Raw genomic sequence first — 24407 nt, 5'->3', positions numbered from 1 at the left:
CCAAAGATAGAAATGTTGATTCAGAAAGTCTCTCCTTTTCCTGTACCTGGGTCTCACATGAGTCTTCCCCAGTATTTATTTGTTTTCTCTCTCCATGCATTACTCTGCCTTCCAGTGTGTGTGTGTGTGTGTGTGTGTGTGTCCTCTGTTTTCTTTGTCTACCCACCCTCAACTCCTATAGCTGTTCATAAGAGAAAATTGACATTTCTGTTTTATTGTGTCTGCTGGATATCTTATACTCCCTGTTCACAATTTTAAATTCTGATGGGTGCAACATTTATTTATAAATCCAAGACAAATCAAGTTGGTTATTACTTATATGACACTCGATTTATTTCCTTTCCCTTAAAAATAAGTGGTTCTTTATAGAAACAGATTCCAAATATCTGCTAGCAGGGTATGAAAATGCATAAGAATAAATATAACCTAAACTACATTGACAACTGCAGATATTTCTGCTTTATATTTAAATAATAACAGAAATACATACTATGCATAATAAAATATACATTTACATGTGTATGTTGATATGTATGGCACATGGCTATTTGCTATAGAATTGGAGGACTGTCACTTTCTCCATTCAATCTCATCAGTCATTCAGCAAATACATGAAGTTAAGCCTGTCAGGACTAAGAAGCTGTGTTACCTTAGTCACATCTCTTTCTTCTCTGAGCCCCATTTTCCCATCTGCAGGCTGAGAGAGTTGGACCAGATGATCTCTACGGTCCTTTCAGCTCTGCACTTTGGTAATTATGCCATCCTGTAGCTGCAGTCCCCAGGGCCCTTGGGGTTACCCAGGATGGTCTATGACACCCAAGCCTGTGGAGCCCAAGTGCTAAGAGTAGCAACTCTAGCACCAGGCAAATGGCTTCTAGCCCTTCCATGGATACCAGCTCACTGTGTGGCCTGTGGAAGTCATGTAAATCTCTCTGGGCCTAGGCTTTCTGTTCATAAAATAGGAATGTTAAAAGCGTGAATTTCACCTTGGGTTGTAAAACTTGCATAAATAATACATGGGAAGCTATGATAGTTAATTTTATATGTCAACTTGGCTGGGCTGCGGTGCCCACATATTTGGTCAAACATTATTCTGTGTTTCTGTAAAGGTGTTTTTTGGATAGATTAGCATTTAAAACAGTAGATTTGGAATAAAGCAAATTATCCTGCACAACGTAGGTGGCCTCATGTGATCAGTTAACAAACTTAATAGAACAAAGACTGACTTCCCCTGAGCAAGAAGGAATTCTGCCAATAATTGGCCTTTGGACTCAAACCACAATTCTTTTTTGGGGTGTCCTGCCTGCAGGTTTATTGGCAGATTTTGAATTTACACTCTACAATCTCAAGAGTGAATTCATTAAAATAAATCATCTCTGTCAATAGGTAGATAGATGATTGATATAGATAGATAAATAATAGATAGATAGATAGATAGATAGATAGATAGATAGATGATAGTTAGATAGATAGATGACAGATGATAGATAGATAGATAGATAGATAGATAGATAGATAGATAGATAGATAGATGACTGTTTCTCTGAGGAACTCTGACATTACAGAGGCACTGGCACATGGTAAAGACTAGAGATGTTGGTTCTGATCCTGCTGTTGTTATTATGACAATAACCTACCTCTTCAGCCCGTTCACCAACCCCACAGAAGGTGCTGGACCTGCCAGAAAGAAGACATCTATCCCCACAGCCCAAGGCCTGGCGACCCTCCGGACTCCCACCCCCACCTCCTGGACTCTCAGGGCTGCGAGAGAGGGGCCCTTACTCTCCTCTCTCTGGCTTCCACACCCACTACTCCCATCATCCTTCCCCTCAGACCTCAGAAAAGGAAGGGCCTTATTTCCAAGGTGACTAATAGGCAAGAAGGGATGGTAATTGGGTCTTTGTTTTCAAAGTGGAAAGCAGAGAAAACAAGACATGCAGATAAATAAGGAGGTAAAATAACATCCAAATCTACCATTCAGAGATAATGGGAAGTCTTGTTGGGATGCCAATGTCAGATGGGGCAGGAATGACCTCACAGTAAGCAAGACCAGAAGGACAGAGGACAGGGTGGCAATTGTTCATTCGAGGGCTCTGTCTCCCTCCAGTTCTTCTCTTGGCCCTTCCTCCCCACTCTGGCCTGGCAGCATCTGAAAACTTATTCGGTGGACAACCCCAGCTGTCACCCACCCCGACCCCCACTTCATGAGAAACCATACCACGCCGAAGATGTGGGAGATGTACTGCATGCTGAACTGCTGGCTCTGGGGCAGCCAGTACTGCAAGAAAGTATCCACGTCCACCCGCAGCTGCTTCTGCTCCTCCTCCCCAAAGTTCTCCACGTGGTTCTGCAGGTCGTCCACGGACACCAGGCAGCCCTCTGTGAGCCCGGTGCCCTCTCTCTCCACCCGCCACATGATGCGTGCAGCCAGCCTGCGGAGAAGGGCCGGGTTAGGGAGACCCACTGCTTCCATTCATTCAACAAACATGTGCTGAGTGCCTAATGCATGCCAGGCACAGTGCCAGGCCCAAGACAGTTTTGAACTAGACAGAATTTCTTCTATCATGAAGTTTCTTATAGTGAGAGAGACAGAAGTTTAAAAGATCATTAAACTAGTGTTAAATGCTGTGCAGAAAATAGAATCAGGTAACATGATAGAAAGTGGGAGGGGGTGGAGGAGATGACAAGGGCACCCGGGGAGGTGGCAGGGGTGAGGCACATTCGAGCTGAACAGAAGGAGCCAGCTCTGTGTGCAATGGGGAAAGAACAGCCAGTACAAAGGCTCTGAAGGAGAAATGAGCTTGGCATGAAGAAGAAACAGCAAGAAGACCAAGGAGGCTGCAGCACAGGGTGTGAGGAGTGGAAAACAAATAAAGGTGGAGAGGTGGGCAGGGTATGTGGGTCTAGCAGAGCCTGCATGGGGTCTGGGGACACCATGAGGTATGGCAGCCTGGGTCTCTCCTGGTAGTATGGCTACTGAGATGAGCACTGGCAAAGGAGCCTAATGACCTGGGTTCAAGTCTGTTTCTGCTTCTTCCTGTGTGACTCTGGGCAAGTCATTTGACCTCCCTGAACCTTTCCAATGACCAGTAAAATGAGGATAACATTGTTATGCCCAGATTTCAAGATTCCCAAGAAACCACATCAGGGAGCCAGCCAATCCGATGCAAAAGCATAAGAATCTGTATTTCAAGCTAGCTTGAGCTCCCCTCCATCAGACTCACCGACACAATGGCAAACCAAGTGGCCAAGAGACCGAACCCCACCTAGAGACGGGTTTTAAAGGGGGGGTTGGAGTAAGGGGAGGAGAAAGGACTGTGCTCTGCCGATTGGCCAGGTGCAAGTCGATGTCTTGTTCCTGGGTGTGGCTAGCAGAGTCTTAGACTTCTGGGAAGAACCTTCTTGCCAAGCACGTGGCCAAGGTAAGATGGAGGACGTAGCCCTTACCCTGGGGCAAGGTGGAGGGTGTAGCCCTCGCCCTTTCAAACATATATTCCCTGTCATGCTAACCTCCAGAGGCATTTGGGAGATCTTTGTGTGTAAACTTACTTATATTCTTAATGATTGGATAAAGAGAAGGTGAAGAAGACAATCTAGGTGGAGAGACAGTATAAGCAAAGGCCTGGATGCAGCCAAGAGCATGGCATCAGCAGGAAGCAGGAAGGGATGTGGCCTGCCTGGAGCAGAAGGCTCAGGAGACAGAGGGGTGTACAGAAACCCCCTGAAGAGGAACCCCCTTGGAAAAGTATGGTCCTTTTTTCCTCTCATTTGGGTCATGGGGTTATTTCCACAGAGATGCCCTGCCGGGGACCCCAGGCGCCTGAGAACCCAGATGTCCCCACATGGAGCGCAGGATAGAACTGGGGGAAATAAGACTTGGGCTGGGGTGTCTGCTACCTCCAAATATTAGGAAGAATGTCACAAAGCTCAGAGATGAGAGACTAATGGGTGACAGACTTCAGCCCAGTATCAGGGTTTTGTAAAGGGGGTAGATGTATCGAGCTCTACCTCATTTTGCCAAATCTTCAGATTTTTTTCCAAGACAGGTCAAAAAAACTAATTTTTTTAAATGTGAAATTTCCAATTTTTGAACATTGGCAGATCAAGATTTTTAAATTAAATATTAGGGAGCCATACAGAATGTGTCTGCAGCCAGCTCCAGCCGGGGTCTATATTTTGGTGCCATTAACCTGTCCTCCCTCTTAGATGGGCTCCCAGACCTAAAGGGAGCTCATAGACGTGGCCATATCTGGTCTCTTGGGGGCGCTGTCCGGCTTTTGCACTCAGCCCGACTTCCTTGGGCCTGGGAATGCTGTCACTGCCACCACCCCCGCCCCCTGACATCCGGAAATCCCAAACATTTCCGCAGGGCCCAGCTCTGACCTGATGTTCTCATTGGGTACCTTCCCGTATCTCTTGACGGCCAAGCACTCCTTCTTGTGGTTTACCCACGCATCCTTCTGGCAGGTGCGGTCACAGTAACGCGCAAACTTGCACTGCCCACAGTGATGGAGCTTCTCCTGCCTCTTGAAGCAGGTGTGGCACACAAAGTTAACGAGGCTGGAAACAGAGGGGGAAAACGTGACTGAATTCCGGGGGCGCCATGAAAAGGGACCACACTGGCCTTTCAAAGACGGAGCGGGGCGGGGGGGGGGGGGGGGGGGGGGGGCATCCTTGTCTTTCTAAGCTTCAAACTCCCACTTTTCAAAGAGAGGGGCCGGGCTTCCAAAGGCCATTAGCTGTAACTATCTTTCTAGCAGATATTTTAAAGGGAACCAAATGGGAAGAACACTACTGAGCTCTGCATATAAGCCCTTCAAGTCAACTCGGCAAGTATAGGTGTATGACCTACAGGCACTGGGACTCCCACAAGCAGCCAGAGGGACAGGGGAACCTGCAATCGCCGTACAGTGCGGGGAGCGCTGGGATAGGGGAGGCACAAAGTGTTCCTGGCACTGATATGTATTCATATACATATATTCATATACACATACACGTTTCATGTAGAAACTAAAATTTGTACCTACCAAACCTATATATTACACTTCATAGTTCTCACACTGTTGCATTGTTTTACATTTTAAATGCTAATAAGCCCTGGCCTCCGTGGTTCAGTAGGTGGAGCGTCATCCCATGCATCGCAATGTCCCCTGTTCAGTTCCTGGTCAGGGCACAATGCCCAGGTTGCTGGCTCAACCCCCACACCCCCAGGAGGGGGCGTGCAGGAGGCAGCCGATTGATGGTTCTCTCTCCCTCTCCTTTCCTCTCTGAAATCAATAAAAAACATATTCTTTTAGAAGCTAATAAAAACTCCAAGTGGTCACCTAGAACAACAGAAGTTCTGCTTCTTTATCTTTTACTGCTGAATTCTAAGCTGCTTACACTGCAGGGAGAGGTGGTGTCTCGGAGATTGGAGACATCACTGTGGCCAGCGTAAGCTCCAACAACTCTGAACCCTAAAAACTTACCTGACAGCAAACAGTGCAGCCAAGTGCGCATGTGTTAGGGGCTGGCGATCCAACTGAGAGTCCTCCGAATTAACTTCCAGGCAGAATACAATGTTTGTTCAAGGATAAGTAATTTTAAAATGTGCTGATTTGAAATTTACTCAACAGCAATCTTTTTTTTAGAGCAATATAGATTTTTTTTCAAGGAAGAGTATTTCGTCTCTAACATTGTTTAGAATTGCTGGTGCATGGTGACAACGGACTTTTACTAGTTTTGTTATTGTTTCTAACTCCTGTGCAGAGAGCGCCCCCTTATTGCCTGCACTGAGTATGCACCCTGGCACTGCCCTCGCGGCTGACACTGCCTGGGCGTCTCATTAGGGCAGATCTTCCTAACCTGGCACAAAGGGAACGAATACACCTGCCATGGCACTTGCCTCCAGGCTCCCGTGAACTGACTCAAAACACTTCTAACAGAGCCTGCTTAGAGAATAGTCTACCTGCCATGAACTACAGGTATGTCCATAAGAAATTCAGTGGAATGCCCCTCCTGTCTTCAAAGTCACTAATAAGCACTTTGTCCAGGAGAAGGTGAGACACAGAGCCCTGGAGTGATGCAAAATAAACTTCACCCTAGCCCAGCACAAGCTGGGCTTGTGGGCTCAATCCCCAGTAGGGGGCGTGCAGGAGGCAGCTGGTCATAGATTCTCTCTCATCATTGATGTTTCTCTCTCTCCCTCTCCTTTCCTCTCTGAAATCAATAAAAACATATTTAAAAAATAAGAAAAAAATAACTTCATCCCATACTGGGTGGTAGACCTTTACAATCATGTATATAACCACTTATCAGGTCTTGAATCAATTCAATATCAGTTCAATAATATGTCACTTTCATATTAGCTCACGAGATTCTTTACAATCACTCTGCTATAATAAACTTCTCATTACTTTTCAGAAGAAGAATATGTGTCCTGGCTGGGTAGCTCAGTTGGTTAGAGCATTGTCCTGATATGCCAAGGTTGTGGGTTTGGCCTCTGATTAGGGTACATACAAGAATTAACCAATGAATGCATAAACAAGTGGAACAACAAATCTCTCCTTCTCTCTCTCTCTCTCTCTCAGCAATAAATTTTTTAAGAAGAAAATAAAATGTGATGATTTTGAAATGATTCTTTTTCTCATGATGAATTCATAGTGCAGTGGTTCTCAACCTTCTGGCCCTTTAAATACAGTTCCTCATGTTGTGACCCAACCATAAAATTATTTTCATTGCTACTTCATAACTGTAATGTTGCTACTGTTATGAATCGTCATGTAAATATCTGATATGCAGGATGGTCTTAGGCGACCCCTGTGAAAGGGTCATTCGACCGCCAAAGGGGTCGTGACCCACAGGTTGAGAACCGCTGTCATAGTGGGTTCCAAGTATTAACTACCAAACTATTGTCTACAGCAGGGGTGGGCAAACTTTTTGACTCGAAGGCCACAATGGGTTCTTAAACTAGACCGGAGGGCCGGAACAAAAGCATGGATGGAGTGTTTGTGTGAACTAATATAAATTCAAAGTAAACATCATTACATAAAAGGGTACAGTCTTTTTTTTTTTTAGTTTTATTCATTTCAAACGGGCCGGATTCGGCCCGCGGGCCGTAGTTTGTCCACGGTTGGTCTACAGGCTCACAAGCCTGTTTTAGATTCCATCCCACAGTTTTTCTGGGGCCTGGAGTCAAGTTTTAAAGGTTGGAGAAGCCCAGCAAGCATGTGAGTAATCTCCTAATTTAGATCACCTAAGAATGAGGCGCCCTTTCTCCCCATTACCTCACGTGCTATTAAGGCTTAATTGAGAAGGAAGAGAGAAGGTGTGATGCAGAGCAGGGCTTCTCAGACTCTGGTGGGCATCACGTCATCAGAGATCTTTTAAAAACTGGGTTCTAATTCAGTGGGTCTGGGTGGGGCCTGAGACCCTGCATTTCTAACAAGCTCCAGGTGATCCTGATGCTACAAGTCTGAGCAGCAAGACTCTGGAGATGAGAGAAAACTTAAATCCCACTCCTTCCGGTGGGGTGTGCAGGGAAGTATCAGGTAGGCAGGAATGGGAAGTTTTAAAATTGTGTCCTTCTGCTCTCCATCTCCTTACACTGGTGGCAGGATGGGTATTATGGAAAGTGAGACCTGAAGTCAGTCTGAGTTGGATTCAATTCTGGATTCTAGTATCTACTGGCTATGTGACCTCAAGCAAGTACTCTAACCTCTCTGAGCCTTGGTTTCCTTATGTGAAAATGAGAATAGCAATACCTCGATCTTGATAATCTCTTAGACTAATGACTATTACTTTTTTAATGAAACATACTATTTTAAAAATTCAAGCAAGAAGAAAATGACAAAGAAATTCCAAGCCTAGCCTGTGTGGCTCAGTGGTTGAGCATCGACCTATGAACCAGGAGATCAAGGTTCCATTCTTGGTCAGGGCACATGCCCGGGTTGTGGGCTTGATCCCCAGTAGGGGGCATGCTGGAGGCAACCAATCAATAATTCTCTCTCATCATTGATGTTTCTATCTCTCTCTCCCTCTCCCTTCCTCTCTGAAAATCAATAAAAACATTTTTTTTTTCAAAAAGAAATTCTAAAATCTTACCACTCTTGAAGTGATTTGGAGGGTTGAATGAAATAATGAGTAAACTAGCGCAGAGCCTGGCACAGGGTGAGTGCTCAGTACCGCCCGCCCGGTTCCCCATCCATCTGTCACATAGCCACACTGAGCCACATTGAGTATGAGCTTCTGCCCCTCTTCAGCGCCCACTGTTTCTCTGGCAGCCAACGGAGAGGAAGACCTCCGGGCTGGAAGAGGACCCCTGTGGGGTGAAAGGGTACTTCCTCCACAGAAACACATTATCCCCTTCTTCACAGCTCACATAAGAGAAAATCCAAAAGACGTGAAGCCCTCAAACCTGGTGGATTCCAGGAGAAAGTGCGTCATCCAGACGGTGTGGCTGGCTGTTCGCCAGCAAGTCTCTCTTCTCCTAGTCTCAGTTTCCCGATCCCCACAAGAGTCCCATTCACACCACACTTCGAAATATGTTTTCAACCAATTCTCTTTTGTTAAACCTTCACAACAACCCCCTTGATCAACATCCTCACAGGGATGTTATTCTCAGAGGGGTCTCTGAGGCCTGACACTGCTCCCAGCACTCAGGGCAAAGGGAGCCGCCGAGCCCACCTGGTCTGCCTGCAGCCCTGAGTGTGCTTGGCCCAGCCAGCGGGTCCCCACTCACTCTTTGCTCTGCAGGCACTGGGTTATGTCATCTGTCACAGTCAAGGGGCATGGAAGGGCAGCTGCTGCTCAGCTCCTTGTATGGAAATAACCAATTACTGGACAGATAAACACACAGGGAAGGTCTCTGCAAGTGAGGCAAGCCCTCTAGAGTCTAGCCAGAGAGCACGGGACCAACAGTTCTGGCAGGCTGGCTACTTAAACACTCTCAGCCAGCCAGGAGGACTCCCCTCAGAATTCAAGGGGCAGGAGGCATATCTTAAAGAACATCCCATCCCTCAAGTACCCGGAGAACTATACAATATTTTTTATTTTATTTAAATATATATATATTTGTTGTTGTTGACAGTATTACAGATGACCCCAATTCCCCCCACCTTTACCTCTCTCTGCCCAGCCTCCACCCCTCCCCCTAGGCCTTCGCCACACTATTGTCTGTATCCATGGGCGAGGCATATAAGTATATAAGTACTTTGGTTTATCTCTTCTCATTCCCCACCCTCCCACCCCCGGGATATGTCAGTCTGTTCCATGCCTCCATGTCTCAGGTATTATTTTGTTGGTCAATTCACTTTGCTCATTAGATTCCACAAATAAGTGAGAGCATGTGATATTTGTCTAGTGTTGTTATTGTTTTTAAATCCTGTGCAGAGAGCGCCCCCTTATTGCCTGCACTGATTGGCTTATTTCACTTAGTATAATAGTCTCTAGGTCCATCCATGCTGTCCCAAAGGGTAAGAGATCCTTCTTTTTCATAGTTGCATAGTATTCCATTGTGTAAATATACCACAGCTTATTTATCCACTCATCTGCTGATGGGCACTTGGGCTGTTTCCAAATCTTAGCTATTGTAAATAATGTTGCTGTGAACATAGGGCTGCATTTATTCTTTCTGATTGATGCTTCGGGTATTTAAGATATATTACCAGAAGTGGTATTACTGGGTCAAACAGCAGTTCCATTTTCAGTTTTTTGAGGGAACTCCTTCTGTTTTTCCATAATGGCTGCACCAGTCTGCATTCCCACTAACAGTGAACCAATGTTCCCTTTTCTCCACATCCTCGCCAGCACTTGTTTGTTGATTTATTGATGATAACCATTCTAACAGATGTGAGGTGATATCTTGTGGTTTTAATTTGCATTTCTCTGATGATTAGTGACTTTGAGCATTTTTTTCATATTTCTATTGGCCATCTGTATGTCCTCTTTGGAGAAGTGTCTATTCGGGTCCTTTGCCCATTTTACAATATTTTCAATTACTTCTCTCCCACTCTTCCTTCCTTTCACAAGTAGGTATGGGTAACTGTTATGTACTGTGCATCTAGCTAGGTGATGGAGGGCCTTAAAAATAGACAAGACACAACCCGTGCCTTCGAGCAGTCCCCAGGCTGGGCTGGGACATTAACATATGTAAGCAAGGTGCAGCATGCAGCCCAGAGTGCTGTAGGGATGATGGAAGAAGACCTGACTCCCACTGAGGTGAAGGAGGGGAGGAACCTGGGAAGGCAGTCATCCGGGAGGGAAGGAGACATGGTTCTGATCCTCTGAAGCTGGGCCAAGTTTGTACTCAAAGAATGTCAAGTTCTCCTATGGACAGCCCCTGGAATTCGTCAAAGGCATCCATGAAGAGGGAACAGGCATGTATAGGAGACAAAATAGCTATTTGACGAGAGCATAGGTTGCACCACATTGGGAAATAATGTTAGAAAGATGACTAGACTATGGGGAACCTGGAATGAGATTCTCAGAAATATATCCTTATTCTGCAGGCAAACGGGAGCTATGGAAGGCTTTTGCAGAGAGGAGAGAGAAATACAACCAGAGTTGGCTTCTCTTCCCAATGGCATCTACCGAATGTCATTTTTAAATGGCTTGTTTAAACCTTTCAGGAGCATTGCTGAATTCTTGTTTGCACTATTATCATATTTGAGTGTAAGAAGTTTGGTGATACTGCTTCCTCACACCAAGCCTAGGGATCGCCTATTGTTTGTTTTTTTGTTTGTTTGTTTGTTTGTTTGTTTTGCCACTTAAAGAAACACCATGAACCCAGTAAAAAGTATGTCATGGAACAAAGGTTAGCAAATGTTTGCTTTCCTTTTTAAATAATTAGAAAAAATGTATAATTACAATTGATATTCAATATTATAGCTTCAGGTACACAGCATAGTTGTTAGACATTTATATGATTTACACAGTGATCCCCCAGTTAATACCAGTACCCACCCGACACCATATATAGTTATTACAAAATATTAGCTGTATTGCCAATGCTGACTCTGTGATTACTTTGTAACTGCCAGTTTGTACTTCTTAATTCGTTCTGTTTATTTATTTTGTTTTTTTAGACACTACACAAGTGAAATTATATAGTATGAAATCATATGGTCTATCTCTATCTGACTTATTTCACTTAGCATAATACCCTCTAGGTCCATCCATGTTGTCACAAATAGCAAAATTCATTCTTTTTTTATTACTGAGTAATATTCCATTGTATATATGTACCACATCTTCCTTACCTATTTGTCTATCAGTGGAAACTTAGATTGCTTCCATATCTTGGCTATTGTAAATAATGCTGCAATAAATATAGGGGTGTGTATGTCTTTTACAATTAATGTTTTGGATTTCTTTGAGTAAATACCCAAAAATTGGATGGCTGTGTTATATAGTAGTTCTATTTTTAATTTTCTGAGGAGCCTTATACTGTCTTCCACAGTGGCTGCACCAATTTACAATCCCACCAACAGTGCACTAGGGCTCCCTTTTCTCCACATCCTTGACACTTGTTTGTTGATTTATTGATGTTAGCCATTCTGACAGGTGTGAGATAATACCTCATTGTGGTTTTAATTGAGCATCTTTCATATGTCTATTGGCCATCTGAATGTCCTTGGGAGAAATGTCTATTCAGGTCTTTTGCCCATTTTTTAATTGACCTGTTTGGGGTTTTTTGATGTTAAGTTGTATGAATCCTTTACATAACTTGAATATTAACCCCTTATCAGCTGTATCGTTGGCAAGTATCTTCCTCCACTCAGTAGATTGTCTTTTTGTTTTGTTGATGGTTTCCTTCACTGTACATAGCTTTTTATTTCTTTTTTATTTATTATTTTTTTATCTAGTTAATCCTCACCTGAGGATATTTTTTCCATTGTTTTTTTTTAAATATGTATTTTTCTTGATTTCAGAGTGGAAGGGAGAGGGAGAGACAGAAACATCAATGATGAGAGAATCATTGATTGACTATCTCCTGCATGCCCCATACTGGGGTTTGAGCCCCCAACCTGGGCATGTGCCCTGATGGGGAATTGAACCCTGACCTCCTGTTTAATGGGTTGATGCTCAACTGCTGAGCCATGCTGATCAGGCTACATTGATTTTTAGGGAGGCGGGGAGGACAGAGAGAGAGAAGCATCAATTGAGGGAAACACGCACGAGCCCTGACTGGAGCAGGGATCAAATTTGTAACCAAGGTACCTGCCCTTGACTGGAATTGAACCTGAGACCCTTCAGTCTGCAGGCTGACACTCTAACTACTGAGCAAAACTGATGAGGGCTTTCTTTTTAAATGTTTTATTGATTTCAGAGAGAGGAAGGGTGAGGGAGAGAGAGAGAGAGAGAGAAAAACATCAATAATGAGATACAATCATCAATCATCTGCCTCCTGCACACCCCCTACTGGGGATCAAGCCTGAAACCTGGGTATATGCCCTGACCAGGAATCCAACAGTGACTTCCTGGTTCATAGGTCGACGCTCAACCATTGAACCACACCAGCCAATCCAGAAGCTTTTCATTTTGATGTAGTCCCATTTGTTCATTTTTGCTTTTGCTACCCTTGCCCAAGGAGAAATATCCAAAAAAATATATTACTCAGAGCAATGTCAAAGAGTTTTCCTCTAGGAGTTTATGGTTTTGCATCTTACATTTAAGTCTTTAATCCATTTTGAGTTTATTCTTGTATATGATGTAGGAAAGTGATTTAGTTTCATATTTTTTGCATGTATCTGACCAATTTTTTCAACTTATTGAAGACACTATCATTCCTTCATTGTATAGTCTTGTCTTCTATTTTGTAAATTAATTGACCATAGGAGTGAGGGTTTAATTCTCTATTATGTTTCCTGATCAATGTGTCTGTTTTTGTGCCAATACCTTACTGTTTTTTATTATTATAGCCTTGTAGTGTAGTTTGAAATCAGGGAACATAATATTCCCAATTTTGTTTTTCCTCAAGATTGTTTTGATTATTAGAGGTCTTTTGTGGTTCTATATAAATTTAGGGTTATTTGTTTTAGTTCTGAGAAGTTGCCTATTTATTTTTAAAATCTCTTTTATTGAAATAAGAATCCTTAAACTTTTCTATGCCACAAGTCACATGATGAGTTTCACACAATGCACTCAAACCAGTATGCATTTCCCACACTCCAGCTGCAACCAAACCCCACTTATTTATTCATTTATTTACTTACTTACTTACTTACTTACTTACGTATTGTTAATCCTCACTAGAGGATATTCTTTCATTGCTTTTTCAGAAAAAAGTGAATAGAAGGAAGTAAGGAAGGAAAGGAGGGAGGAAGGGAAGGAGGGCAAAAGGAAAAAGGAGGGGGAGAGAGACACGTCTACTAGTTGCCTCCCACACCTGCCACAACCAAGATCAGGGAGCAAATCACAACCCATGTAGTGCCCTTGACTGAGAACCGAAGGCCCTTTGGTGCGCAGGCTTATGCTGTAACCTTTCAGAAACATCAGCCAGAGCCAAACTCCGCTTCTCCTGCTCAGAACACATCTTCAGATGCAACTGAGGGAAGATGACAATGTTATGGGGACAAGCTGGCATTTGATTTCACCTATATTCTAAAGAAAATTATTCCCACACTTCTGCATTTAAGGATTATTTGGTAAAATTCAGCAATACAGTTCATAACAGGTCATGTGACATATCAACATGTCTTACCTTCACAGCTACAAGTGCCAAATTAAGGGCATAGCTCTGAATCTACTGTGGCTATCCTCAACATCAAGCATAAACATTGAATGTTATCATCTGAAAACTTTAACAGTTATTCATTCATTTTCTGAGCTAGCTGTTCAGGGATTTCTCTAACCCCTTTATTAAATTATTTCCATTTATAGCATCATTTCTCCCCTACCACCCATCCACCAGCTGTTACCAGATTAAAGGCCACACGAGTGTTTGTGCATATGCCACGGCTAATCCTAGTGTTCCCACAGCCCCACACAGAACTGCACTGGCTCAAAGCCCAGCTGTCTTCACTGGCCCTGAAGAAGCTCATAACTCGTCTGATTTTCACACAAAAAACCTGCTGATGGTACTTTTCTTTTTGAAGTACTCTACTTTTTTCCATGTTCTCATCTTTGTTGTTCTCTACACACATACACATTTACATACTCTCCTGGGCACTTTCAACTCTTTAAACAGAATCGTTCAGTAGCTAGTACAATTTTTGTCTAAAGAACTTTAGAAAAAAATTCACTGTCCTTGCTCCTTCTTTATTTTTTTTTCTTAATATCTTTGTAATAAATTGGATTAATAAGAAATTAATATTAGTGGCTCCGATAGGCTGGCTAGCCTCCCCAAAATGTCAGTGTCCTAGTCACTGGACACTTTGAATATGCTACCTTATCTGGCAAAAGGGACTTTGAAGATGTGATTAGGAGTAAGGTCCTCGAGCTGGGGAGATAATCTTGAATCATCGGGATGGGCCTTATGTAATCACAAGAGTCCTTATAAGAAGGTGGCAGGTGGTGAGAGGGGGAGAAGCCAGCTGGCTTTGAAAACAGAGCCCAGGAATGCAGATTTGCTTCTGCAACCAATTCCAATGTGTGTGGGAGTGGTTTCTTACACCATCCAAACAATACTCTGACACTAGCTGGGCATCTTACAATTCAACTCAGTTCTTAGAGTATCTACCTAGAGATAGCATCGGGTCCCACGGATTAAGGTCTCAGTCCCACAAGACTCCCCACAACCCCCCAACACCATATCACAGCAGGCACCCTGTGGAAGCTAGAAAACTCAAGGAAACCTAACCTTGTGGACCCATTTTAGAACTCTGACCTCCAGAACCATAAGATAATAAAATTTGTTTTTATGCCACTAAAATTCCAAATTTGTGGAAATTTGTTATAGTAATAGCAGGAAATGAATACACTGGTTTGTTACTATAAACACTTTTCTGTTTTTTCTTTTTTCTTTTTTTTCTTTTTTTTTTTTTTTTTGCTATGTTATCACATGTATATTCTTGTGTTTTTTACCTATGAGTTTCTGGATCTAACCATTTTCAGGCTCCAGAACCAGACTTTGATCCTTCTGAAATTGATGGATGGGTACTCTTTCTTTTATTAAGATTAAAAATTATTAAGTATTAAAAAAAGAAAGAAATACTCTTTCTTTTATTAAGATTAAATTGGACTGACAAGAATAAAAGAAAATTAAGTAGGCAATTCTGGGTCCACTTGTGGAGAATGAGTAGTGAGAAATGATGCCTGGACAAGCCCCTGAAGACTTAGTCCTGCCGTATGACTCACCCCTGTGTGACCTGGGGAAGGCCCCTCACCTCCTAAGCCAGTGATGGCGAACCTATGACACACATGTCAGAGGTGACACGCGAACTCATTTTTTTGGTTGATTTTTCTTTGTTAAATGGCATTTAAATATATAAAATAATTATCAAAAATATAAGTCTTTGTTTTACTATGGTTGCAAATATCAAAAAATTTCTATATGTGACATGGCACCAGAGTTAAGTTAGGGCTTTTCAAAATGCTGACACGCCGAGCTCAAAAGGTTCGCCCTCACTGTCCTAAGCCTTAGTTTTCCCATATGTAAGAGATGATCGAATAAATTCAATGGTTCTCAACCTTCTTTTGCGTTGAACGTGATGAAAGCTATGGACTTTCTCCACAAAAATCAAAGACATGCATGCATATCCACACAAAACTCTGATCTTCCAATCATAGGTGTTTCCCTAGCTAAGGATCCATGGACCCAGGTTGGGAATCTGTAGGCTGGATACCCTCTAAATTCAAGACACCTGGGACTGCCTAAAAACATAATCAAATAGTATTTGGGGCTCCTAGAACGCTCATCAGCACCATTCCTGTGCCATCTCTTGTATTTGGTGCTAAAATAAAATAATAATCAGAACAAGCTCCATTCCTATTTTAGCCTAGCATTCCCCTGCTGCACTGGAATTCTTTGCACATAGAAGATATGCAACCTATAGAATCCCAGGCTGGAAGAGATCTTAAGAGTCACATGACCCAATTCTGTTCTATTGTCCAACTGTGCATATATCATCCCTGCCAGTTGTCACGAGGAAATGCACAACCTTGTAAATAGCCCTTTCCATCTCCAGACAGCACTAACGTGTTCATTCTACTCATTAGGCAAATAGAGGCTCAATGTTAAGGCGCTAAAAGCTTGTAGGTAGTTCAGGAAAAGTTTAGGACTGATACTTTTTAATGGTTCCAAAAAAAGGTAAGGCAAAAACAAAAAATACAAAATGGCAATTAATAAGAATTTTAAAAGCAAAGTTATAAAAACCCATTCAGAAGTTATACGCAAAAACTACATTTTGACATATTGTGAGGTGGTGTGTCTAAAGGTCAGGATGTCCAGAGTCTATTTAATTCTTACTAGTAAATGGCTTGAGGTCTAACTAGCTTTCCAATCACCCTATCTCCCCACCCTATTTTCACCTGAAATATGACTCTAACTTCTGCTTAAGATGCCTGGTTCTCACCCTTCCATCAATTAAAAGAAAATTCAGAACCCTTTTTCTTCCAAGTGACAGTCATTATTTGTAGATAGCTATTAGGGGTAGTTCTCTGACGTTACTTTAAAACCTGCTTCAAATTCCTTCACCTGCTCAATTCTGAATCTATTCCAGTTTGGCCATGTATCTGTTGGTTGTGGGTATTGTTTGAAGATAATGACAACTATGGTGACAGTGATGATTCAATTTTATTAATATTGCGAAAAGTTGTGCCCAATCTTAGTCTGTTGGTCAACTGGGCTAACCAACTAATTGATTTTACAGTTTGGAAAAGATGGAGGTTCTACTTCAGAAGGCTATAAGAGTCCTTCCAAGACCAAGCAGAGGAAAGATAAGGATCTAATCTTGCTGAACTCCCTGCATTCTTAAGACTAAAACTGATTATCTTCTCATTCCATTTGACATAAAATGAACTAAATAATCCTGGCTTGCAAGAACATGTGTAATAAATCATATAAATGGACCCGGCCGGTGTGGTTCAGTAGTTTGGTGTCAACCTATGAACCAGGAGGTCACAATTCCGTTTCTGGTCAGGGCACATGCCCAGATTGCAGCCTCGATCCCCAGTAGCGGGTGTGCAGGAGGCAGCCGATCAATGATCTTCTCTCATCATTGATGTTTCTATCTCTCTCTCCCTCTCCCTTCCTCTCTGAAATCAATGAAAATATATATATATATTTTTAAAGAAATTGTTTTTTAAAAAAACTTTTGAAACAGGGCAAAATAGCCTTCGCATTGGGCCTATAGCAACATTAGATCCCAAAGAAAAGTTTGCAGAGATAACAAGAAAGCAGATATTATGACTATCAGACTGAAAATTACAAACATTCTTTAGAATTAGTGTCACTATGTTAGCTTATCTGCACCAATAGAAATGCCTTCCTTCCCTTAATGTAATTGTTCCCCTTCCATTTCCCATCCATGCCCATTGCTTTTGTCTCCTGATCAGAAACACTATTTGGGTTTCTGCCTGAACCAGTGTGTCCTGAATAGCTATTCTTTTTTCTTTTCTTTTTTTTTAATCTCAAATAGATGCATGTTGCCTCTCACTTTTGGCCTTTTATTTTTAGGTTAACACCTGGATTCGAGCCGGCCTCTTTTATAGAATGACTTTTGTGGGTGACTCAGTCCTACCTCCTCAGTCAGGTTTCTCATCTACAGTAGCGAAGTCTCACAGAGAGGGAGGACCACATGTACACGGATACCCTCTGGCACCTCTCCAGGCTGGCTCAGGTATACCCAATGAAGGCGTCTACCTTCACCTTTGCACTGATAAATTTGGGCAAATCACCTTTCAAAAGTATCTCTTTTAGGTTTTAAAAAAATTATTTTAAAGATTATTTACCACAATCATCCTAATTTTTATTACTATTGTAATAATAATATTTTATGTAGCAGTTTATCTGTGATGTCCACTAGGTTGGTTTTGTAGTTATTACTTCAAATGAGTGATTAGTTATTTATAGTAACAAAAACATGTAAACAGCCTAATTGTCCAGTCATAAAAAAAGAGAAGGATAGCATCCAGCCATTAAATACTATGCTTGTGAAGAGTGTCTAGTGATACAGAAGATAATTAAATTATTGAGTGAATAAAGAAACATAATATTTTGTAAAATAAGATTCCAGCTGAGTAGTAAAAACAGATGCCTCTTTTTAAACAAGCTGGAAGAAGCCCAGAAGGTGTAGCTCAGTTGGTTGAGCATCGTCCCATGCTCCAGGAGGTTGCCAGTTTGATTCCGGTCAGGTCACATGCCTGGGTTTCGGGCTCAATCCCCAGTGGAGGACATATAGGAGGCAGCCGGTCATCAATGTTTCTGTCTCTCTCTCCCTCTCCCTTCCACTCTCTCTAAAAATCAATATTTTAAAAATAAATAAAAGTAAAACAAGTTGGAAGGAAATAACAATGTTAACAATGTGAAGATATATTTTTTTAAATATATTTTTATTTACTTTAGAAAGGGAGAGATAGAAACATCAATGATGAGAGAGAATCATTGATTGGCTGCCTCCTGCATGCCCCACACTGGGGATTGAGCCAGCAACTTGGGCATGTGCTCTGACCAGGAATTGAACCATGACCTCCTAGTTCCATGGTCAGCAAACTGTGGCTCACAAGCCACATGCGGCTCTTTGGCCCCTTGAGTGTGGCTCTTCCTAAGCCTTAGGAGTACCCTAATTAAGTTAATAACAATGGACCTACCTATATAGTTTAAGTTTAAAAAATTTGGCTCTCAAAAGAAATTTCAATTGTTGTACTGTTGATATTTGGCTCTGTTGACTAATGAGTTTGCCGACCACTGTCCTAGTTCATAGGTCGATGCTCAACCACTGAGCCATGCCGGCTGGGCCTAAGTTTTACTTTTATACTGGAAGGAAAACACACTCATATCCAAACACTCATGAAAGGGAAACTGTTTGTCTATATTTCCTTTGGGGAATTGGAGGCACCAGTGAAGGCGTTCTAAAGAAGGCAAAATGACAGCATCAACATCATTGTTAAGAGTTTTTGTTTCTAGATTTTTATATCTAATTCTGAATACAACTGACTCCTTAACTGTACTCGCCTCCATCCCCAACACACACACACACACACACACACACACACACACACAAATTAATGAAGTAGGACAAGCTTCCTCTGAAGAGCTTTACTGTCACCTAAGCCCCCTTATATTCTTCGAATGGTGGTCGGCCATATGCCCCATATGTTCACTGCCTTGTCCCTGAAAGTCTCGGTAGGCAGAAAGAAAGAATTTCTCCAGAATCAAATGTAATCAAATTATGTCTGAAAAGCAATGTCCGTTCTCAGGATGGTCAGTCCAGTGAGCCAACCCCAAAGCCTAGGTTATCAGAGGCCATCCTGCTTCAGGCCACATCAAAGGCAGGCAGGTCACCCCAACTTGGGGTTCAGAGAAGTTTGTCATGTTTAATCACTGTGTAGGTGGGGTTTATTTTGTTTATTTTTTAAATAAATGTTTAAAAAATATTTTTACAAAGAGAGAAAGGGAGAGGGAGAAAGAGAAAGAAACATCAATGTGAGCTTGAAACATCAATCCTCAGCCTCCTGCACGCCCCCTACTGAGGATCAAGCCCACAACTCAGGCAAGTGCCCTGACAAGGAATCAAACCAGCAACCTTTCGGTGTACAGGCCGAAGCCCAATCAACTGAGCTACACCAGCCAGAGCTAAAATAAAGATTTAGTATAACTTTAAAAGTATGAGGTGTTGCCTCGTTAGTTGTCAATAGGGGATGAGACTCTTAAAAGTGTGTAGTCAAATGTGAACAGGGTGTGGGGAAATAAATGGGAATGTAAATCTAACAGAGCCACTTTGCAGAGCCTGTTAAAACTGATAACAGCACACCTGAGGGCTCAGCAATCCCTCCTCTGGCCATATATCCTGGAGAGTCATCACACATGTACAAGTGGACATAGGCAAGGGTTTTAATCTCAAAAATGTTTTTATGAAAAATTGGAAACCACAAATACCTTTCAATGGGGGAATGGATAAACAAAAGTTTCACATGTTTACAGGGTAGAATATTTACAGCAGTTAATCCAGATAGCATATGGGTCAACATGGAGATATCTACATGTGGGTAAAAGACGTAGATCTTTGTGGATTTAAAAAATGTATCTATAGACTTATAGTTCCCATGAGAATAAGTATCAAAAACATGTTTAGTGAAAAAGAGTACGTTCTCGAATGACATCTGAAGAATACCATTTCTGTAAAAAAAAAAAAATAAACAAACTACAGCTGTACATTTTGATAAGTGCAGATATATGTATGATATAATACAAGAACATTCTAGAAGGAAACACATTAAAACCATTCCAGGGATTATCTCTGGGGAAAGATAGAGAGGACTGGGATTAGGGGTGGGAAAGGTAAAAAGGGATTCCAGCTTTGTTTGTGAGATTCTAATTTTTCAAAGATAAATGCATTCCAGTGTTACTTATGTATCTACAAGTCCTTTTTAAAGTCTCACCAATTAGGAGCCTCCTGTAAGAAAGTGTTTTCCACAACACTACACCCGCTCTTCCCTCCTTTCCCCCCACCCTCACCACACCAGCACACCCACTCAGCCCAGTTCACTGGCGTTGTAAGAAAGTGCCCCAAAGCCCTTGCTCACTTTTACAACCCTCCGAGGGACCAGAGCAAATCACATTGGCAATGAGTCTTTGCAGAAAAAGTTATGTCAGCAAATAGCTGGCAGAAATGCCATTTCGTTCCAAATGATCCCATGGGTTTTATATCTCTTTCCTGATGTTTTTGAGAGCAAAGTATTTTAGAGCTTGGCACTAGCCAAACCAACAGGAGAAAAGAAGGCAAGTCCCCACATTTCATACCTGTCGAAAACCACTGCAGAATAAGCCCGCTCGGCAAAGATGACGTCCGAAGCCCAGAACTCCTTCGTGGCCTTCAGACCCCTGCCTTTGCCTTCAGAAGTGAAGACCTCCACGTTCTCCATTTTCCCTATTGTCATCTCACAGGCTTTCAGGCAGCGGGGCAGATCCCGAACACTGAGCCAAGCCCCTTGTCCTCGCTGCTATTTTAGCACCTTCAGCATCCCAAAGAGCAAGCCTATAAATGGGCAGGCCACCTCCCCTTCCCCACCCCCCTGGCCACTGGGCCCTCACCTCCCCCTCTGCCCCTTTTCCTGGAGGCAGGGAGGGGACAGACAAGAGGACAGTGATGTGGGAAGGGTCTCACTCATCACCCAGCAAAGCTGACAGAGCGGAAGATGACCATGGGCTCCTGCGGCTCGGGGATTGGGTAGGAAAACTTGAAAAGCTCTTTTGCAAGAGGAAGCTCAGTCCTGATGGCTGTGGTGTTGAGCTTCAGTTGGAATAGGGAGTACTTGTTCACTAAGGTATTTTTAGCATCCAGATGCCTCTGTCAATCCGAAGCAGACAGCTGAAAGGGCCCAGGGGAAGAGGCGATGCCTGCTGCCCTGGGACCCCGCATCAGTCAGGCTTCCACTTTCTCAAGGGAGGTGGCCCCCTGTGCCCCTGCCTTTCGGAAAGCTAAAGGTGGGCGGCAGACACTGAGCCACCCCTTTGGCAGACATACTAACAGTACTAGCTAGACTCCAGGGGCATCTCTCTTCCCCAACATTACTTGGGGTTCCCACAGCACCCCTACCAGGGCATAGAGGTCTGGAAATTACCTGATCATGCAGGTGTGCTAGGTGCTGGGTGCTGGGTGCAGGCTATATGAAAGGAGGCAAGCCTTGACAATAAAAACCCTATTTCTATCTTTCTATCAAATCTCCCTTAACATGTGTTTCTTCCAGGAAAATATCAACCTGCCCTGTGCTTCTTACCCAGGAGTGATGACACTGGAGAGACGATTCTAAAATCTCCAATGAACTAAGTACCAACTCTCACTCCGGTTGAAAGGAAGATCCTTGCAGATCTAGGGCTGTGGCTTATCTTCCACGTAGTGTTTTTGGTTTCTGGGATGCATCTATTTCTGGGAGGGCTCCTCTGGATCTCTGTGCATGCAGTCCTTCTCAAGCACCAGCTTCTGAGTCAGATCTGCATTTGAATGCTGAGTCTACCACTAGGACTTTGAGATAGAAGCTGTAAAACAAGAATGATAATTTCTGCCTCTCCTCCACATTGCCAGGACACGATGAGAAGTCTGCACCCCAGAAAAGGGCCTTCACCAGACTATGCTGGCACCCTGATCTAGGACAGCCAGCTTCCAGAACTGTGAGAAATAAATTTCTGTTGTTTATAAGTTACACAGTCTGTGGTATTTTGTTATTGCCACCCAAATGAACTAAGACACGAACCTAACCTAATAAGGGAGAAATATAATGAAAGTTATCCTATAATAAAATATATATTCATTGTAAATTAAATATGTCAGTGTGCTCATTTGCATATGCTTGGGTACAACTACACTAGGAAATATGATAAAGTCAGATGTTTGCTCCTAAGTAGAGTCACTGTGATAGTTGAGAGCTGGTTGAGTCTGGAGACACAAATTCCACACATTGTTGTATGTGACATGGTTTCCTGAAATGGTGAATGGCGTTTAGTCAAGGTCTGAATGAATAAAAGTATAATCTTCCTTCAGTTAACAAGAAGTTGCATTCCTGGGAAATGTTGTGAATTTTAAAATTTTACAAAAGCTACTCTATGATTGAATATAAAACAGAATCCTGAAATGAGCACCTGGATCTCTGAGGTTGTGCAGGAGAGGCAAAGATTCTTCACTGTATCAGGGTGCCCCTTGCTTCCCAAGACATCTAGCATCTTTGTCCAAGGTCAATGAGGCAAGGGGTGTTGGCACTGTTATCAGTCTTTTGGCTGGTAATAAGGAAGGGGACACAGGGCCTGCTACGTTGCATATCAACACAAATCCTATAAGGTTTTTTTCCTCATCTGCCTTAGTTCTCCCTCCCCTCCATTTCAAAATCACTGTGAACGACAAGATCAAGGAAAAAGTGCTTGTGTATATGTAGTAGAAGTTTAAAGAAATGCATGGGAATGAGAAATGCTTCATTCAGGATCATATTTACTTCTGAGGGAAGGAGACGTTCATTAGAAAGTAGGGAGAGAACATTCCAGGAAGAGAGAGGAGCATATACAATGAGTTGAGTTTGTACAATAGCTTGATATTTACAGGAATTAGTAAAGGTTGCTGGATCATAAAATGAAAGCAGGGTGGGGAAGTGGAGGCAACAGGAAGAAAATGAGACCAGGGAAGTGCACAGGAGCCTGGTAAGACTCACTTTTGACTTCCCCTACAGACAATGGGAGCCAGTAATGGCTTCTAGAAAGAACCCTTTGGCAGCAATATGGGCAGTGGATTGGAGTTGGTGAAGTCAGAGGAGGGGTGTCTGTTAGGCAGCTACTGCCCTGGTTCTAACACAAGATGATGAGAAGCTGAAATTAGTGGCTGTGTGACAGGAAAGGATACCCAAGAGTAACCTGCACTGTGCACCAGGAGACATGCCCATCAAGAAATGGGTAGAATAGCCTTAACCAGTTTGGCTCAGTGGATAGAGCGTCAGCCTGCGGACTGAAGGGTCCCAGGTTCCATTCTGGTCAAGGGCATGTACCTTGGTTGCAGGCACATCCCCAGTAGGGGGTGAGCAGGAGGCAGCTGATCAATGTTTCTCTCTCATTGATGTTTCTAACTCTCTATCCCTCTCCCTTCCTCTCTGTAAAAAATCAATAAAATATATTTTTTAAAAAATGGGTAGAATAGTGTACAGCAATGAAACAAATAAATGACACATATACTACAGCTTGACGAACCTCAACATGTTGAGTGAAACAAGTCCCAGAACTGCATAGGGAAAGACATAAATCTTATGAAATTCAAAAATAACCTAAACTTTTTAAAGCTACATGTATTTGTGATAAATATATATATAAATGATGACTACAAACAGGATAGTGATTTCTTTGGGAGTTGGGGAATAAGATGGTGAGATTTACATGTGTTTATGTACATACATGGTTACATACACATATTTGACAGAAGGAAAGGAAAGAGGGAGAGGGAGGGGTGAATGGAGAGAGAGAGAGAGAGAGAGAGAGAGAGAGAGAGAGATCATTTATGGACAATGATGACAGCGTATCAGGACCAAGGATTTTGTTTAATCTACATAGAGTAAACAAACGGCCCTAGCAAAGGAAAAAAAGATTAAGCAGGAGATGCTCTCGTTTTCAGATGCTCTGGAATAGAACCCGTAGACTCCAGACTTTTCTTTTATTGTAGGTGGGTTTAGATTCACTCTCTGAAAGATTGGAGGCCCCGCGTGCTTCTGGGCAACGGGGAGGCGGAGGGTCTGCTAAGGAATAAGGAGGTTGAGCCAAATGAGAGCTGAGCCCCAGACAGGCGGGCGAGGGGGCG

The 24407-nt window shown here is 42.7% G+C and overlaps 1 protein-coding gene and 1 long non-coding RNA gene across 3 annotated transcripts in view; one reads left to right on the top strand and one right to left on the bottom strand.

Moving 5' to 3' along the window:
* SMYD1 (SET and MYND domain containing 1) overlaps positions 1 to 21139 on the bottom strand; it is a 35130-nt gene extending 13991 nt beyond the window's left edge. For both annotated transcript variants that reach the window (XM_070429660.1, XM_070429661.1), the window contains exons 1-3: positions 20882 to 21139; positions 4384 to 4560; positions 2219 to 2432 (exon numbers count right to left, since the gene is read on the bottom strand). In XM_070429660.1, coding sequence (XP_070285761.1) covers positions 2219 to 2432; positions 4384 to 4560; positions 20882 to 21018 — 528 coding nt within the window. In that variant the 5' untranslated portion in view covers positions 21019 to 21139. The remainder of the gene's footprint in view (positions 1 to 2218; positions 2433 to 4383; positions 4561 to 20881) is intronic.
* Positions 21140 to 21191: 52 nt separating this feature from the next.
* LOC139019496 (uncharacterized) lies at positions 21192 to 22281 on the top strand. The gene is made up of 2 exons (XR_011473114.1): positions 21192 to 21308; positions 21829 to 22281. It is a non-coding gene; the product is annotated as an uncharacterized lncRNA (long non-coding RNA).
* Positions 22282 to 24407: the final 2126 nt, after the last annotated feature.

The sequence above is a fragment of the Myotis yumanensis genome, unplaced genomic scaffold (assembly GCF_028538775.1).
Source record: "Myotis yumanensis isolate MYYU_CA2020_CCGP unplaced genomic scaffold, mMyoYum1.0.hap1 SCAF_11, whole genome shotgun sequence".
NCBI classification, from domain to species: domain Eukaryota; kingdom Metazoa; phylum Chordata; class Mammalia; order Chiroptera; family Vespertilionidae; genus Myotis; species Myotis yumanensis.
Note: the sequence above shows the minus strand (reverse complement) of the source record. Positions and strands in the feature narration are given on the sequence as shown.